Consider the following 15914-nt stretch of genomic DNA (forward strand, 5'->3'; position numbering starts at 1 on the left):
TCTACCCTGCCCCCGACACACGGGAGAGGGGGGAACAGGCCAGCCAGCGCGCGGTGCAAAGCGCTAGAGCTCTCCTGGAATAATTAGCGCCTATCTCTTTAGCGAGGGCTAATGCTAGAGGCCGTGCTTCCTGGTTTGTGCTGTTTAAAGGTCAGGCCGAGAGATTCTTTTATAGGTCTGAGGCCCTGTCTCCTGCGCTTTTCCCAGCATTCCTCAGGACGAGCCCCTCTCCCGAGGCTGACTCTGCCGCCTGAGCAGCCCCCTCTCCCCCCCCGCGCGTGTGGGTCTCTGTCGTGAGTTATGTGCTAGCGGTCCTCATGGGATTAGTGTGGGGAATCATTACTGTGGGACCGGAGCCCCAGGGGGGATGTGAGCACTTGGGAAAGAGAGTTAGCGCTATGCTGGCAGTGCATAAATCACAGCCGCCGCGCTAGTCCGTGTGGAAACTGGGGCAGGGCCACCCCTGGGCAGTTCTGCCGGGGAGTGTCGGGGGAGACGTGGTCAGGTGAGGGCGAGCGCATTTTGGACCAGGTTCAACCGTGACTGAAAGATTGCGCTCGGCGCTGAGGGTGCGAGGCGGTTTTGTGACGGAGCCCGGTCTCTGTTTTGGGCTGCGGGGCCCATGTGTGGGTCCATGTATGAAGACTGGCGCTCCCCCAGGAACACCTCCAGCACATTTATCATGGAGCTCATTACACCGTACCATGTCTCACCATTACGCCTCATGTCTTAGCACATGCCTAATGAAACGGCCTGATAAGCAAAATACCTCTCATAGAGGCAGGTAGAAACATGACTGGGTCACTTCTGTACTTATTAATGATGCTGCATTGAGTTACTGGCTACTGCAGGCATTTTGCTGTCTACAGTTGTATGGATATTTAGAGTGCCTCCATACAAGGAGTTTTAGACTTTCGTTGCTCTTTCACATGCTACGTAGGGGTGAACACAGATCATATAAATGAGCTGGATTTGACAGTAGTAAAATAGTGTCTGTTTGCTGTATTCTACTACAGTTTCCAAGATGAGCATATCCCACTCAGAATCTCCAAATTCCTAGAAAATGATTTGCCTCAATGCTGGGGCTGGCAGAACTTGACAGAAATTGCAGGCAAATCATCCCTTGCATGTGCGGATGCCAACGCAGTGTCTCTAGGCTGCATTACAGCACCACACAACTGTAAATGTAAGTTTACAGTTTACCACTGCATTACTATGTACTTCTACTTTTTTCATTAGTTGTTGAACGTCGTAAAAATAATCCTGTAGCATTATTTGGCATTTTGTGGTAATATTAACAAATTGGCAGCCACATATTTGAAATATGGTAATTACAGTGTTGGCCAGTGCCCCTCCTCTGGCAGTGGAGTGCCTTCGATTGCCTTTAGATTCACTTGGCTCTCTCATCCTCTCCACAATTCACATTTTGATCACGCTGATGGTCATTCAAATGCTGATGGTATATGTAAAATACTGTCAACAGTCCTTTTCTCTTACAGACAAATCCTTTCTATGAAAGTGAAAGGTTTTAGTGATGAAATCCACCCTGTACCACAGCATATGTTCAATTTAATATAGACCAGGAATATCTAACTCTATAGCTACAGACCGGGTAGCAACAGACCCTGACCAATGTGTTTTGACTTGAGACACACAGTAAAACCATTGCTTACATTACATTACATTCATTTGTCTTGTCCAGACATTCAGTATAAGAGAAACGCAAGTGCATTCAAGTGATTAATGAACAATCGTGTCAGACCTGGCTAACATTCTCAGACCAGCGTGTAAAAGATTAACTGTCCTGCTTAATCCTGTGCAGCAAAGCATATCAGTCCCCTGACCCCAATGACCCTACATTTGACCTTTTATGTCTTTTGTAGCAGTCACGCATGACACAGTTACTTCTTCACTTGACTTCACAAGCGTTAAGGCTGAGGCAAAAAATTACTCCCAATGTTCCAGTGTGAGCTCAAGGCCAAACTGAGTGCATGGCTGTCTGCTCAATTACCTCACTCATAACTGTCATCTCGCACAAGGCTGGCTTCACTTCAGCTGTTAGCTAATTGTTGGAGTTTAAAAAGAGAATGGCTATGTGGGTGATTTGTATTGATTGGTGAATCCTACAAAGACAGCAGCCAGTAAGTCTGTGTCTGTCTCCTGTGATTTTGTAGCTTTTCCAATGTAGAGCACACGATTCTGTTAAGTAAGAGTGTGGAAGGTAGCAGACACACTGGGTTTTTCCCTGTGATTGTGCCATCTGTGCAGACAAAGGCCTGTAGCCGTAGGGCGTGATCGAGAGAGCACGTGAACATGTACCAATGTAACGGGGGTGTCTGCTTGACCCATGGAGTTCAATACAGTGCTTTTAAACCCGCTGTTCAATCTGGAGATGAATGAATGTATCACTCTATTTTATTCTTTTCATGTCCTCGGTGCTGTTAATGATTTAAGATGTTTTCACCCTTCACAGAACAAACCGACGTAGGTGGGTTTTTTATTGTATTTTTTAGAAGTTAGCAGAGTGGTCCATCGAGCCCTCCTGTGTATTTCTGTATCTTTATTCAGTCAGAGAAAAGGCAGAGAGGGTTACAGATGGAGATGCGATCTCAGCACAGAAAGTACCTTGGCAGGGAATCAACCCCCTGGGTAGATGTATTTTATTTATTTATTTGCTATGGTAAAACAGCAGTGGCCATACAGTGCACGGAACATCTCCCATGGAGCTCCACGCCAGTGAGCCAGCGGGGGGGACTCAGGAGAGGGGGGCGGGGGGGCTCTTAGTGCTGCCTGGCTCAGCAGCCCAAGAGCAGGCTATCGGTAATGAGTTACTGAGAGCCATTAAAACGGACAGTGGAGGATTTCATCTGTCCGAGCAACAGTGAGGAAACCCGGTCTGCTTATCCGGGCCTGTATCGCATCGCAACCCCAGATGGGCTCTGGGTAAATTGTTTGCTTAATTGACTTGGACATCGCCAAAAAAAGAAAAAAAAAGTTGATTGCATAGTCGCAGGAGCCTGCTGAAATATAGATGATTCCTCCGTATTGAGCTGAACCTGCAGTCAAGTAATCTGTGCCTCTGGTCCCTGGTGTAAACATGTATTCTTTTGGAGCGAAAGAGGGTGAAAGAAAAACGACTGCTTACCCGCACCACATTTTGGCCTTGGGGTGTTTGCTGGGTTACTGTGTTCATACAGTATTCATACGAACGTGTTCCTGTCATGAATAACTGAACACTGGGAGAGCAGGGCTTTGACCTCGCTAAGAAATCCTGCATCTCTGATAGGGTGAAATTACCCAGCGATGATTTCATTTCATCCCTCGTCGGACCATGGAACTATAGATGGATAAAAATCAGCGCTGGAGAAGCAGGTTTCTCTTCGTGGAGTTGGCACTTGAATCGTTGAGCTGTAATAAAAAGCATTATTTATAATGACTGTATCTGGCTGACAACTGATACTGAGGCCGTGGCCTGCTCTCTTCACCTGTCTATATGCCTCCGTCTTTCTCTGTTGTGATGTCCATGGTGACTCACCATGGCTCTCCTAGTCTTCCTGAAGCTCCTACAGCCAGGATACCTCAAGAACTTCCAGAGGAGAAAACGCATCCTGCTTAAATGTACCGAAATATCTGAATTACTCACACATAAAAACTCACCCACATTTATACGCACGCACATACACGTCCGTTTAAACCGAAGGGAATATGCAGGTCATGAATTTTTGCTTCGCTTTGCGGTATGTGAAATTGAGTTTTAGTCCTGGTGCTTTTGCAGTTGATGAGATTTTCTCATCTATAATGAGTGACAGAATTTGGGCCGGGGGGTTCTGGAGGGTTGGGGCGGGGTTGGCAGCTGTGCCCCCAGGTCCCTTTCCTCTGCTGCTGCTCTTCCTTCAAAAACCCACAGGCCATTTTTCAGCCATTTTACCGTTAACTGCTTGTCTCATGAGTGTAACTGACCAACTATCAAGATGAATTGTTACTGGGTGTTGTTCACGCAACTCTTATACGAATCCTTTAGCTGCCAGGTTATAATGTGCATGTTATCATAACATATACCATATTATTGCAGACTGATTTGTGCCTGGTTGTAATCTCTATTCAATATTCCTGCTGGAATAATATTGATGATGATAGTAATAATAATAACAACAACAACAACAATAATAATAATAATAATTAGTAGTAGTATAGGGCTGGGGTGGAATAGTGAATACTTTTTCAGGATACCTTTCCGGAAGGGTTGGATTGGGAGCAGGAGCAGGTGGTATGAATGTAGTTACAGAATCAGTGTTTGTGTCAATAGATCCTCTCCTATACATTTTATGTTGTGTAATATGGGCTCGGTTTGTTGTGTTTTGGGATTGTAGCCATGGTGAAGATATTTATTGCATATTTGTTTCCAGAAACTGTTATTGGCAGTGATAGCTAGCTCTCTTTTCCCATTCTGCTGAGCGAGTGGAATTTGTTTTTGACAGTAGTTATATAATTTGGAGAAGGGCTTTTTTTTCGAGGTGGGAATGACATGAGTTGTGGTCGTTGAAGGCTATTGATAAATGAATCTTTGTTTTAAGCACGTTTTCACCTAGAGATATTGCAGGAAGGAACTTATTGCTGATATCATATCTCCAGATTCGTGCTCATTGTATCATTGAGTTGTTTTCACAGATGTTTTCCAGGTGAGTGATTCTCTGTAGTTTCCTGGAGTTGAAAGTAAAAGGTTTTTTTATTTGGAAGTCTGGGCCATGCCTTATTGGAGGGAATTTGTTCAGAGACAGTGCAACATGTGATCTTATTGTTAAAGTTGTTGAGGTCATTGGGTTTTTGAAACGGTTATGGATTTCTAGTGACTTGGAGAGGAAAGGTAATTCCGTTGTTGAATGTTTGAATTTGCATTTCTGTTTGTTTTATTTCCAGCCATGGATTTTGCCGTTGATCGTGTAATAGCTGTTCTATATATTGAAGGTGGTTTGGCAAGTAATTTATTGTGAAGTTTAGGCCATTGCGATTTGATTCAGTTTGATTTGCGGTTTCCACTAGAATCTCTTATTTGTGTCATCTGGAGTAATGAACCAGTTGAATGTTGGTTGGGCCAAGGTCATTGACAACTTCGAGTAATTATTTCAGATGGTATATTAATTTATACTGCCGCTGTTCTGCAGTTAGTGAGATGTGTAGGTTTTCTTTCCAACAGTTGAGATCGCCTTCTATGATTTTGAGAATTGCAGTGCAGTCACGGTGGAATACAGCAGGTCTGACATTTGGGTGGAAATATCAGTACCTTAGTATCAGATGTGGCCTGAGGTGGTGTTGAAAGGAAGCTTCTGAGTCACAGGACTCCGGTCTTCCCCTCCGAGACTGTACATTTGGTCCAATTGCCTGAGTGGTCTGATACTTGGGAGAATTTGTTTATTCAATTGAAGACTTCTGGTAGGAAGTTTATTGGATTTTGCTGATATAGGAGAATATCATCTGTATATAAACATATTTTATGGGATATGTCTGCAGCGTGTGTTCCGGTAATGTTATTGCTTTGGCAAATAGCAGTTGGCAGGATGCGGTGGGTGAGGTATACAGGATTTGAACCCATTGTGTGCTCTGTTTATGCAGCTCAGCTGACTTTCATATTTCAGCCCGGGATAATATAGAGTGCTAATTGGCTGAAGAGGGACAGATGTTCAGTGACCTCCCTGATACTTCTGGGGAGAAGGAGAAGGATGAGTGCCACGGCTTATTGGATCCTGTAAAGGAATACCGCCGGGATCAATATTCATTTTCATCTCAGGCAGAACAATTAGAGATAACTTTGAATGAGGAATGATTTAAGAGTGAGCCGGGGCATGATTTGGAGGGCTGGCAGTCACAAGCCACCGCTTGAGGAGGCTAGTGCCCCCTGGAGGCTGGGCTCTGCATTAACCGCACGTGTGTTACGGAGGGTCTGAGACCGGAGAGGACCAGAGATGAATCGTTCTCCACGATACATTAAGCACCAAGACGAGGAAATGTTTTTTAATTTAAATCCAATTAATGTGTGGTCCGCTGGCTTGTTTGGGGGCCCGGGGTTTAATTGCGGGGAGTGAACTGTGTGGAGTCTGCTGTTTCTTAATATCGCCACCTTTTATTTATTTAATTCCGGTTCTTTTCAGGAGGGAAAGATTAAGATGTCCCAGAAATCAATTAATGCGTCAGACTGGCAGGCAGAAAATTGAGTTTGATTGAAATTGCTGTAGTAAATATTACTAATTGTTTTTATTACTGCACAATATTTTGGGGATTTTAAAGGTTACAGATTATAGTCATATTGACCCCTGGGGCTGGCTGTAGCAGAAATAATTACTTTGTATAACAAGAGTTTCATCTTTTTTTCATGGAGAGGCAGCTGTTCTCCCGTCTCTCAGGGGAACTGCTGGATCATCTCAGTTAAAAATATTTTCTCTGAGGTTTGCAGGTAGTTCTCTCCTTTATTACAGGCCCGTCTAATGAAATCCGGTTTTGAGGAATTGCAGTTCTTCCAGCATGCAGTTGAGTGACTCTGTGCTGCCCAAATGTAGCAGAGTGAAAAATATTGGACTGTGTCTATACACAGTCTCTCGGGTAGCTAAGTACACAGTACCGCAGGTTGCCGAGAGCTCGGTACTAGGCAGCTCAGTCTGTATAGTACTACAGATGGCTGCACACAGGTCTGTGGGTTACTTCCTATGCAGTGTGAAAATGTATACAGGTTATCTATGGAATGCTGTACCACTGGTAGCTAAGTTTTTACCAGTAACTGATAGCTGAGTGCATGATATACTATAGCTAAATACAGTAGTGCAGGTAGCTTCGCATAACTGAGCATAAGGAGTGTATTCAGAACATACTGTGTTGGACCTGGCTGGATGGCTCAGGTTTGTTTATTTGTATACATGGTGCAGTCGCTGAATGGGGTAAGTGGGTGTTGGACAGTACTCCGGGGCACTGTACAAAGCCGAGCGGGGTGGTTGAGTGGTCTGTAAAAGCACTGTATGTGTCTAATTGAGCTGCACTGCGGGGGCACCGGGCCCGTGGTTCTGTGCGTCCTGGAGCTACACGGAGACGGAAGCGGCCTGTGATGCCGAGAGGTTGTCCTCGCCGTCGGGTAAGCGCTCTAAACCCGCGTGTGATTACTGGGGAGACGAATGGATCCGCTTCCCTAATAAGACCACTGAGACGTGACAGCAGCCAGGTAAGGCCGGAGACAGAGAGGGTTGTGGGAAATCGAGTAGGGTTGGCTACGAGCGCACTGGGGGGTTACACCAGTTTTACCCTACATGGAGCAGCGTGGCCTAACCTGGCCCTCCTCATCCTCCCTCCTGCTCTGGACGGGAGCGCAGTCGGCACCTCCTCTCTCTTTCCAGGCCGTTCCTCCTCTTCCTCCTCCTTCCTCATCGCCTTGGTCCCCCGCGGCTGCACAGCTCATCCGGACGTATTGGAAAAGATGAGCTGCGTACAGTTAGCCCAGATGAGTTATCTTGAGAATGGCTGTTAATGATCACTCTAGCGAGAGCCTGGCACCAGCTTAGGCTCTTAGGGGTATTAAAATGTATCGCGTATTGTGTGCCACTCTTGGAAGACATTTACCCTAGCTGATGCTTTTGTTAATAACGTAAATGTAGCAGATAAGGAACAGGTGTAGACGGCTTTTTTTCCCAGGGAGAGGGAACATGTGCCAAGTGAATCCACTGAACAATGAGGATTGATTGCCAGGCTGATCTTAAACACTGATTCCCACTCTCTCAGGCAGGCAGGCAGTCAATGAAGCTGATGATGCTCCCAATATCCCTCCCTCAGCTCCCTCCTCTTCCAGTGCTGATAGCATCTGTCTCCAGCCGCTTACAGGTTTCTGGATCATTCTGCCTTTCTCTCCTTTCTTTTTTTTCTTTTTTTACTGGGGCTCCTCATATTGGAATGCTAACCTGGTTCAGTTTCAGCAGGATTTCTTGGGCTTTTTTTTTTTCGTCTTTAAACCGCAGAACACGTACCGAGCGCAGAGACACTCGGTTACTCTCTGTGGAGACAAACTTTTAATAAGATTTCAGCACTGCGGATAAAGCAGGAGCTCATATTTGTTTTCCATGCAAGCTGAGGGCTCGGCACTCCCAATAAGGGTACGGCACCTCAATAACAGTGCCTACTGGGGCAGGGTATACCGCCCCCCAGTGGTCAGCACACTAACAGCATCCTGTCCAAGGGCTGTTCTGTTCAGTGCAGATGCAGGAGGCATTTAACCCCCCCCCCCCCCCCCCCAAACTCTGTTTTGGCTGTTTTGAGCATTTCTCTGTAAGATGCTGGATAATAAAGATGCTCTTCACATTTACAGTCCGTCTGGCATCGATTTCTACATGGTGAGAGAGTGAAGCTGCGGTCTGCTCTCTCCCTGTGGTTAGTGAGTGCGGTATCTGTAGTATGTAGGCAAGCACCACACACTCACTGTCTGTTCTGTGGGTTTGCTGCCATAATAGACTTACCCTCACCCCCCCCCCCACCCCCAACTCGCCTTTTCATCGTAATTCCAGTTGATGTTTGTCTTATCATCGGTTGCCATAGCGAGTGTCAAGTCTTATGTTATATATAAGCGTATTTCAGTGAATTAATTTGTTATTAATTCTGTATTTCCTATTAACATATCTGCAATGGCCTGAGGGTGTTTGTAAAATGTCTTATTTTATTTTTTGAAACAGGAGGGGTTGAGCGTTGAGTGTTAAGTGATTCTATCTGGGAGAGTAGCATATCATTTGAAAATGGTCTGAAGCAGCAACTCTGAAATGTCGGAGCTGATAGATTTTTTTATGTTCAGGGCCGAAGTGTGCCTCGTGCTCCTAGAGGGTTTGGAAAGCGGAGACAGAATGGAGGGAGCGTTACACGTGTGACTCAGCGACCGAAAGTCTCTCTGTTCTCCACTCGTCATGGCGTCATGGTCTGAAGGTGTCGGCCGGATGCGTGGGATGTCTGCGGCAGGACCAACACGCGTGTGGAGAGTGCGGTATTCTGACCCCCCCCCCCTCCTCCACACACGGGCTGCAACGGGACCAACACGCGTGTGGTCGGTGTGGTATTCTGACCCCCCCCCCCCCTTTCGGTGCAGCCTCCGACACCTCCCTCTCCGACACCCTCTCAGGTTCTCACTTCTGAGTCGCTGGTTTCTCCCAGGGTCCCCTCGGACTCGTCAGACGTCCTGAGTTTGACGGCCCTTCCCCCGGGCGCGTGGCGTTATACGCCTGCCCGCTGTCGGTTCGCCCGTTTCAATCAAATCAGACACTGTCAGTGCCAAACTGACCGTGTCTCCATTCATTACTCTCATAGTACCTGGGAAAGGCTTTTTCTCCCACGTTTAGTCACAGACTTATTTACAGAATGCCATCTGTTTCCGGGCGTGCTGATAGTGCAGACAGGTGTGAGGGATGGTGATGGCGCTGCACTTACTGTGGATGTGGAATAAAGATAAGTCATATGATTCGGTTGAAGCAGGGACGCTCCGAGCTGTCAGGATTAAGCTGATTCGAGACGGGTGCTCTTAAAGAAACTACTGATGCGCCCAGGAGACAACATGTGATTTCGTCATCAGTGGAGGTACTGAGGGGCCCATTTTGAGCCTCTCAGAGTGTGCTTATTTGCCTGTCAGTGGTAATAATTCAATCTCTGTGGCACCAAGCACCCAATACAGCGCGGGCATTACCAGGCCTGAGGAGTGGGGCTGGTATACCACCGCTCATGAGATGCTAGAGAGAGAGAGAGAGAGATCAGCAGAGAGACCAGCAGAGAGAGACAGGAAGAGAGAGAGAGAGAAAGAGACACAGCAAGAGACAGGAAGAGAGAGAGAGACACAGTGAGAGCCACAGATAGTGAGACCGAGAGAGAGACAGAAAGTGTCAGTGAGAGTGAGAGAGAGAGAGAGACACAGTGAGAGCCACAGATAGTGAGACAGAGAGAGAGTCAGAAAGTGTCAGTGAGAGAGTGAGAGAGACACTGTGAGAGCCACAGATAGTGAGACAGAGAGAGAGACAGAAAGTGTCAGTGAGAGAGACAGAGATAGATGCAGTGAGAGAGACAGAGAGAGAGACTCAGAGAGAGTGAGAGAGACAGTGAGAGCCACAGATAGTGAGACACAGAGAGACAGAAAGTGTCAGTGAGAGAGACAGAGATAGATGCACTGAAAGAGACAGAGAGAGAGAGAGTGAGAGAGAGACTGAGAGCCACAGATAGTGAGACAGAAAGAGAGACAAAGGGACACAGAGAGCGAGAGAGAGAAACGGAGTGAGATTGAGCGAGTGAGAGACTTGATTAAGAGAGGAATGTTGCTGCTTCTTTATGCAGCATTGTACTGAAATCCAGTCAGATGGCACTCCTGTACCCTCCCCTCGCGCGCCGGGTCCTTGTGAGACGGTGAGCCGTGCGATTGGGTGTTGACAGATCTGAGAACAGCATAGCCTCCACACTCATCAACGCGGCGTGCTGCGGAGAGAGGCCCTCTGAACGCGGGAGTGCTCCTGAGGGACGCCTCCCACGCCGGCTCTTGTCCTTTCATTCACCTCCGCTTCTGGACACATTCCGCCATTTTGAATTGTTTAAGATGTTTGGGTAACGCTTCACAATAAGGCTATGTGAATTGGCATTCAATAATCTAACTAATTTAACTACGGTCCTTGAAGTTCATCTGTCAGCTTCGTTAATGTATTTGTACGTCATTAATTCATGTTAACTACATTAGTTAATGCCAATTCATACTGGAGTGGAAAAAACTGTTAACGAATGAGTTTATCCTATGCTTTGCTAGTGTGTAGATATTCAGTAGTTAACAAATATATGAACAAAAGAAAAGTTAATTTCATGCTTAATTAATGGATTTGTTTTTTTGATTTCATTAATTCATGAACTAAAATAGTAAATGCCAATTCATTGACCTTATTGGGGGCAATATTTGTTAGTCTTTCTGTTTGTGTCTCTCAGAACTCCTCTTTTCCTGAGAGCGTGTGTGTTTGTGCCGCGTTGTTATTCTGTTATTCTCGGGCTGAACAAAAAGAATGCCATGCGCACATTTCAGCCCAGACAGCCATCACTCATCCATTATCATCTCAGAAGCCAGCCTATTATAGAGATAACTGAGTAATGCTGCTACATTGTGCTTCACCTGCATGCGCTGACAGCAGTGAACGGCGTCACAGAGGCGGGGGCCGAGCAGCTTTCTGTGGGAATGAGCTGCTGAAAACCACTGAGTGTGTGTGTGTGTGTGTGTGTGTGTGTATGTGTGTCTGTCTGTGTTAGTGTGAGTGTGTGTGTGTGTGTGTGTGTGTCTGTGTGAGTATGTGTGTGTGTGTGTGAGTGTATGTGTGTGTGTCTGTGTTAGTGTGTGTGTGTGTGTGTGTGTGTGGGTGTATGTGTATGTGTGTGTGAGTGTATGTGTGTCTGTCTGTGTTAGTGTGAGTGTGTGTGTGTGTGTGTGAATATGTGTGTGTGTGTGTGAGTGTATGTGTGTGTGTCAGTGTGAGTGTGTGAGTATGTGTGTGTGTGTGTGTGAGTGTATGTGTGTGTCTGTGTTTGTGTGTGTGTGTTTGTGTCTGTGTGAGTATGTGAGTGTTTGAGTGAGTGTGTCTGGGTGAGTGTGTGAGTGTGTGAGTGTATGTGTGTGTGTCTGTGTTAGTGTGTGTGTCTGTGTTAGTGTGTGTGTGTGTGCGTATGTGTGTGTGAGTGTGTGTGTGAGTGTGTGCATGTGAGTGAGTTTGTGCATGTGCGTGTGTGTGTCTGTGCATGTATGCATGTGTATACTTGCATGAGTGTGTGTGTGTGTGCATGTGTATGTGTTTGTTTGTGTGTGTGTGTGTGTGTGTGTGCATGCATGCATTCATCAGTATGTGTGTGTGTTCATGTGTTAGCCTGTGTGCATGTGTGTATACATATGTGTTTGTTTGTGTGTGTGCACGCATGTGTGAGCGTGTATGCGTGTGTGTGTGTGTATACGTGCATGAATGAGCGTGTGTGACGATGCGTGCGTGCATGGGTGTGTATATACGTATGCGTGTGTGTGTGTTTGTATTGTGCATGTAAGTGTTTATGTGTGTAAGTGTGGGAGCCTTCACATTTTGTATGTGAGAGCTGTAGCTGACAGATCAAGAGGAGGGTGAGAGAGTGAGAGATTGAGTGAGTGAGTTACATGAAAGGGAAGAGGTGAATATCTTGATTATTCCCTGTCAGTCAGAGAATTCCCTGTGACAGAAATGACAATGTTTTTACAGCACAGTGGGCTAAAGGATGCTCTGTGCTCTGTGTGTATGTGTATCGTGTGGGATTGTATCCAGAGTCCCTGCCAATCCCTGGGAGTCCTCACCTTTCCCTGCTAAACTGCCGCTCTTTTCTTCTCACCGTAAGGGCTCCGTGCTTTATGTGCTTCACCGAGTCTCAGGAGGGTCCAGATGCTTTTTTAAACCTTTCCTCCTCTCCTATGGCCGCGGCGCGCGGCTTACGCGGCTGCTCTCCCGGTGGGCTCCGCTCCTTTGGCTGGAGGCGGCTCCACGCTACGCGCGCAAAATTAACGGAAACCCCCGGGGTCGCAGATCCCAGTTATAAGGACATGCTTCACGAAGCTCTCCTCCCGGGGTTCTCACGTGTCATCATGTGTCATCCCCGCCCGTGTCATCCCCGTCCCCCCCCCCCCCCCTCCGGCGGCAGCGTTGCTTAGGAACTCCAGCGTGACAGCCAGCTGACAGAGGTGTGAATCGACCTCTCTGCAGTGGCCCGCGCCGGTGAAAGGAGTCCTGGAAGAACGCGGCCCCTCCCCCGTGGCCGAGCAGACGGGCCGGCTGTGGATGAAGCCCCCGCTGTTGCATTGTGGGAGACGGAGGCGCGGTGGCGGGAGGGAAAGCCGCCGTGCGTCGTCCCTGCCCTTTCCCCCGCTGCTCCTCCGTCTGGACCGCGGGAGCTCTGCAGACGCCATCGACCCCTCCGTCATTTACTTATTTCTGCGAAGGGGGGGGGCGGGGAGAGTCTCGTACAACAGAGGTCGATACAAACTGAGGACCGTGTGTGAAAATGGCGGCAGAATATTACCTTCCCGGTGCCTACAGTGCTGGGAGAAGCACTTAAACTGCGGTTGCCAAGAGATGGAGGACGAATTAGGGTAAATGTGTTTGTGTTGCTGGAAAGCGGTGTGAAGCAGACAGAGTGGAGCGACGTGGTGAGGGGCCGTCGTGCGCCGTTCAGCGCTCGTTACGGGAGAGCAGCGTGCGTCTCCCGTGAATGTGTACGCCACAACGTTTCCTCTTCAGCGTAGGCCTTTCTGTCTCGGTTCGTTCTCCCAAGTGCACGTAAAACGCTACAATAGAAGGCTGTAAACCCAAAGGCCAATGAAGAGGCACACTGCCACAGCTCCTCTCTGGAGCGGTGCAGAGGCGGGGATTGGCTGTTTTGCAGACGTGAATTGGAAGTGTAGAGACTAGGGATGGGACGATAATCGATACAAATATACGGTATATCTCAGTAAATACATTAAGTTATTTTAATCGTTAATTTATATCACAGTTGTCAAAATAACCGGCTGTATACGTCTTAGCATTGGTCAACTGCCTATAACACTGGAGAAGAGGAGTAATACCTGGCTACAGACATAGGGGGAGCACTTCTTATTCTCTGGCACTGTACCATTACCTGTGCAAGTATTTAACCAATTTTCTGTTTAAAAAAAGGCCAGAATTATGTCCATGTTAGAATGGAGATCATGCAGTGAGATGAGGAGGAAGAGGAGGTGGAGGTGGAATGGCAGATGACAAGTACTCCTTCAGTGGTAGAGGACAGTGTCTTTCACTGCAGTTAAGGATATTTTTCCCAGTTAGTATCTATAATTTTGTTACTATGATTACAGTTTTTTACAATTGCTAAAAACTCCTTCAAACTCCTTCCAGTCCATAATATTGGGAACATTCTGTACCTCATTATGTAAAATGCTCATGTTATCCTATATTTTTTTCATTAGCCTACTTTTTTGGTTAGATGTGAAATCAGTCGAATCTCACCAGGTATCGACCGCCAGTTGTGGTCTAAGCCATAAAAGGTGGTGTGCATGAAACTGATATTTTTGCTGAATAGGCCTCAATGATGTTGTTGACTCGCTAGTTTATTTTGTAAGCAGCTGCTTCCTGTTTTTTTTTTTTAAGTAGTTATTGCACTGGCCAAATTCTTACAGTTATTACATGTTTTACAATAACACGTTTTACAAACAGATGTTTTCTGATTGGTATAAATATCTTTTAAGTCATTGAAGTATGTTTTAATATTCTTTTATTTTTTTAAGGCTTTCAACTTATTTCCGTAATTATCAAGATAAGATCGTTATCCTGGAATAATTGCATATAACATTTTTGATACTGGCATATGGCTAATAGAGACCAGCCTGTGGGAGGGGCTACCGGGAATGTGTGCTTGTTGTCTCCCCACGTGTTTCTGCTGAATCACAAAAAGAGGTGATTTCCGCAGGGGGGTCTGAGAGAGAGGACATGAGCCTCGGCTGAAGGCTGTCTTTGTGGGAAAGGGGGGCGGGGGTGTGGAGGAGGGGCACCGCACGCTCTCTCCTCATCCCTGAATCCACCATCCTCTCCGTCCATCCCCTCTCTCTCTCCTTCTTTCCCGCTTCCCTCCTTTAGCTGTGGTTGCCTCTCTTTCTCTCCGTCAGGTCCTGATGCTGGCAGATGGCGACACAGACGGCTTCCTGTACAAGCGGCTGCCCCTGCTGTCCTCCCTCCGGCCTCTGGAGGGCAGAGCCACGGCTCACGTGTGCCAGAACTTCACCTGCGCCCTCCCGGTCACCTGCCCCGAGGAGCTGAGGAGGCTGCTGACGGAATGAGGGTTCCTGCAGAACTGGGCACGCTCCGCGCTACTGCTTCCCTCAGCGCCTGTAGGAGCGCCACTGCCACCAGGACAGCTCAGGCTCCCCTCCTTCCTGTTAGCGACTCTACCTGTTTAAGTACACTCTCAGAAACAAAGGTCCAAAAAGTGCCAAAGAAGGCTACCAAAGCTTGTCCGTACCTCTTGCCATTGGATTAATAATTCATCCCTACCTTTTTTGATGGTAAAAATGCTTATTTCTACCAAAAAGAACAGTATTGTACCTTTCAGGGTACATTTGGGAAATTAGTTCCTTAAAGAATTGAAAATGTACCTCCACTCTATCCCTTATTTCTGAGAGTGTAGACTGTGCGGTGGTGGTTTGTGAATTGCATGGTGTGAATTGTGCCGTTAGTGAGATGACCCCAGGTTCCCGGTCAGCCGGTTGCGGGGCTGCGCTGTGCCCTCGTGTGTCTCCCTGTGCCAGCGGTAGGAGCCCAGTCCCAGTGGTGGCGCCGTGTCAGAGCGAATGAGCGCCAGAAGACGCTGAGGACCCTCGCTCGCTTCCGGCCAGGGACTGCTCCGGCCAGCTGTCACTGCTCTGGTCTGACCGGAGCTCAAAGTGCTGCCTCTGCTAATCTCTCCCTTCCTCACGGCGCGGAATTACTTTCTGCGCTGTTAGCAGCAAATGCAGTATAACATCAATGCTATGAATACATATATATATATATATATTAGTCCATAAGCATAATAAAAAGCTTTTAAAGAGTGTATGAAAGTTTCCATTGGCTAAAAGTTTTTTTGTTTTTGTTTTTCTGAATCAACGTGTGCACATACGGTTTATGTTGAAGCACAAGTCTCTGATTTTCGATGACCAAGCTACACTCTGCAGTGGTCAATAGGTACATAAACATAATGTACACAGGAAGGATCAAGCAAGCTGTTGGATTGGAGAAGGTAGGTCTGATCGACATATGGCTGTGTCATCACCTGAGGAACCACTTGCACTAAGGGAGGTGTTCTAACCAGAGATCTAATGGATCTTTGTGGTGTATAAACTCAGAAGCTGGCAGATCTAATGGATC

At 47.0% G+C, this 15914-nt stretch overlaps 1 protein-coding gene across 1 annotated transcript in view; it reads left to right on the top strand.

Moving 5' to 3' along the window:
• Nucleotides 1–15599, top strand: part of spata20 (spermatogenesis associated 20) — a 34068-nt gene extending 18469 nt beyond the window's left edge. The window contains exon 16 of the mRNA XM_061231335.1: nt 14678–15599. Coding sequence (XP_061087319.1) covers nt 14678–14848 — 171 coding nt within the window. The 3' untranslated portion in view covers nt 14849–15599. The remainder of the gene's footprint in view (nt 1–14677) is intronic.
• Nucleotides 15600–15914: the final 315 nt, after the last annotated feature.

Source organism: Conger conger, chromosome 2, assembly GCF_963514075.1.
Source record: "Conger conger chromosome 2, fConCon1.1, whole genome shotgun sequence".
Classification (NCBI taxonomy): Eukaryota; Metazoa; Chordata; class Actinopteri; order Anguilliformes; family Congridae; genus Conger; species Conger conger.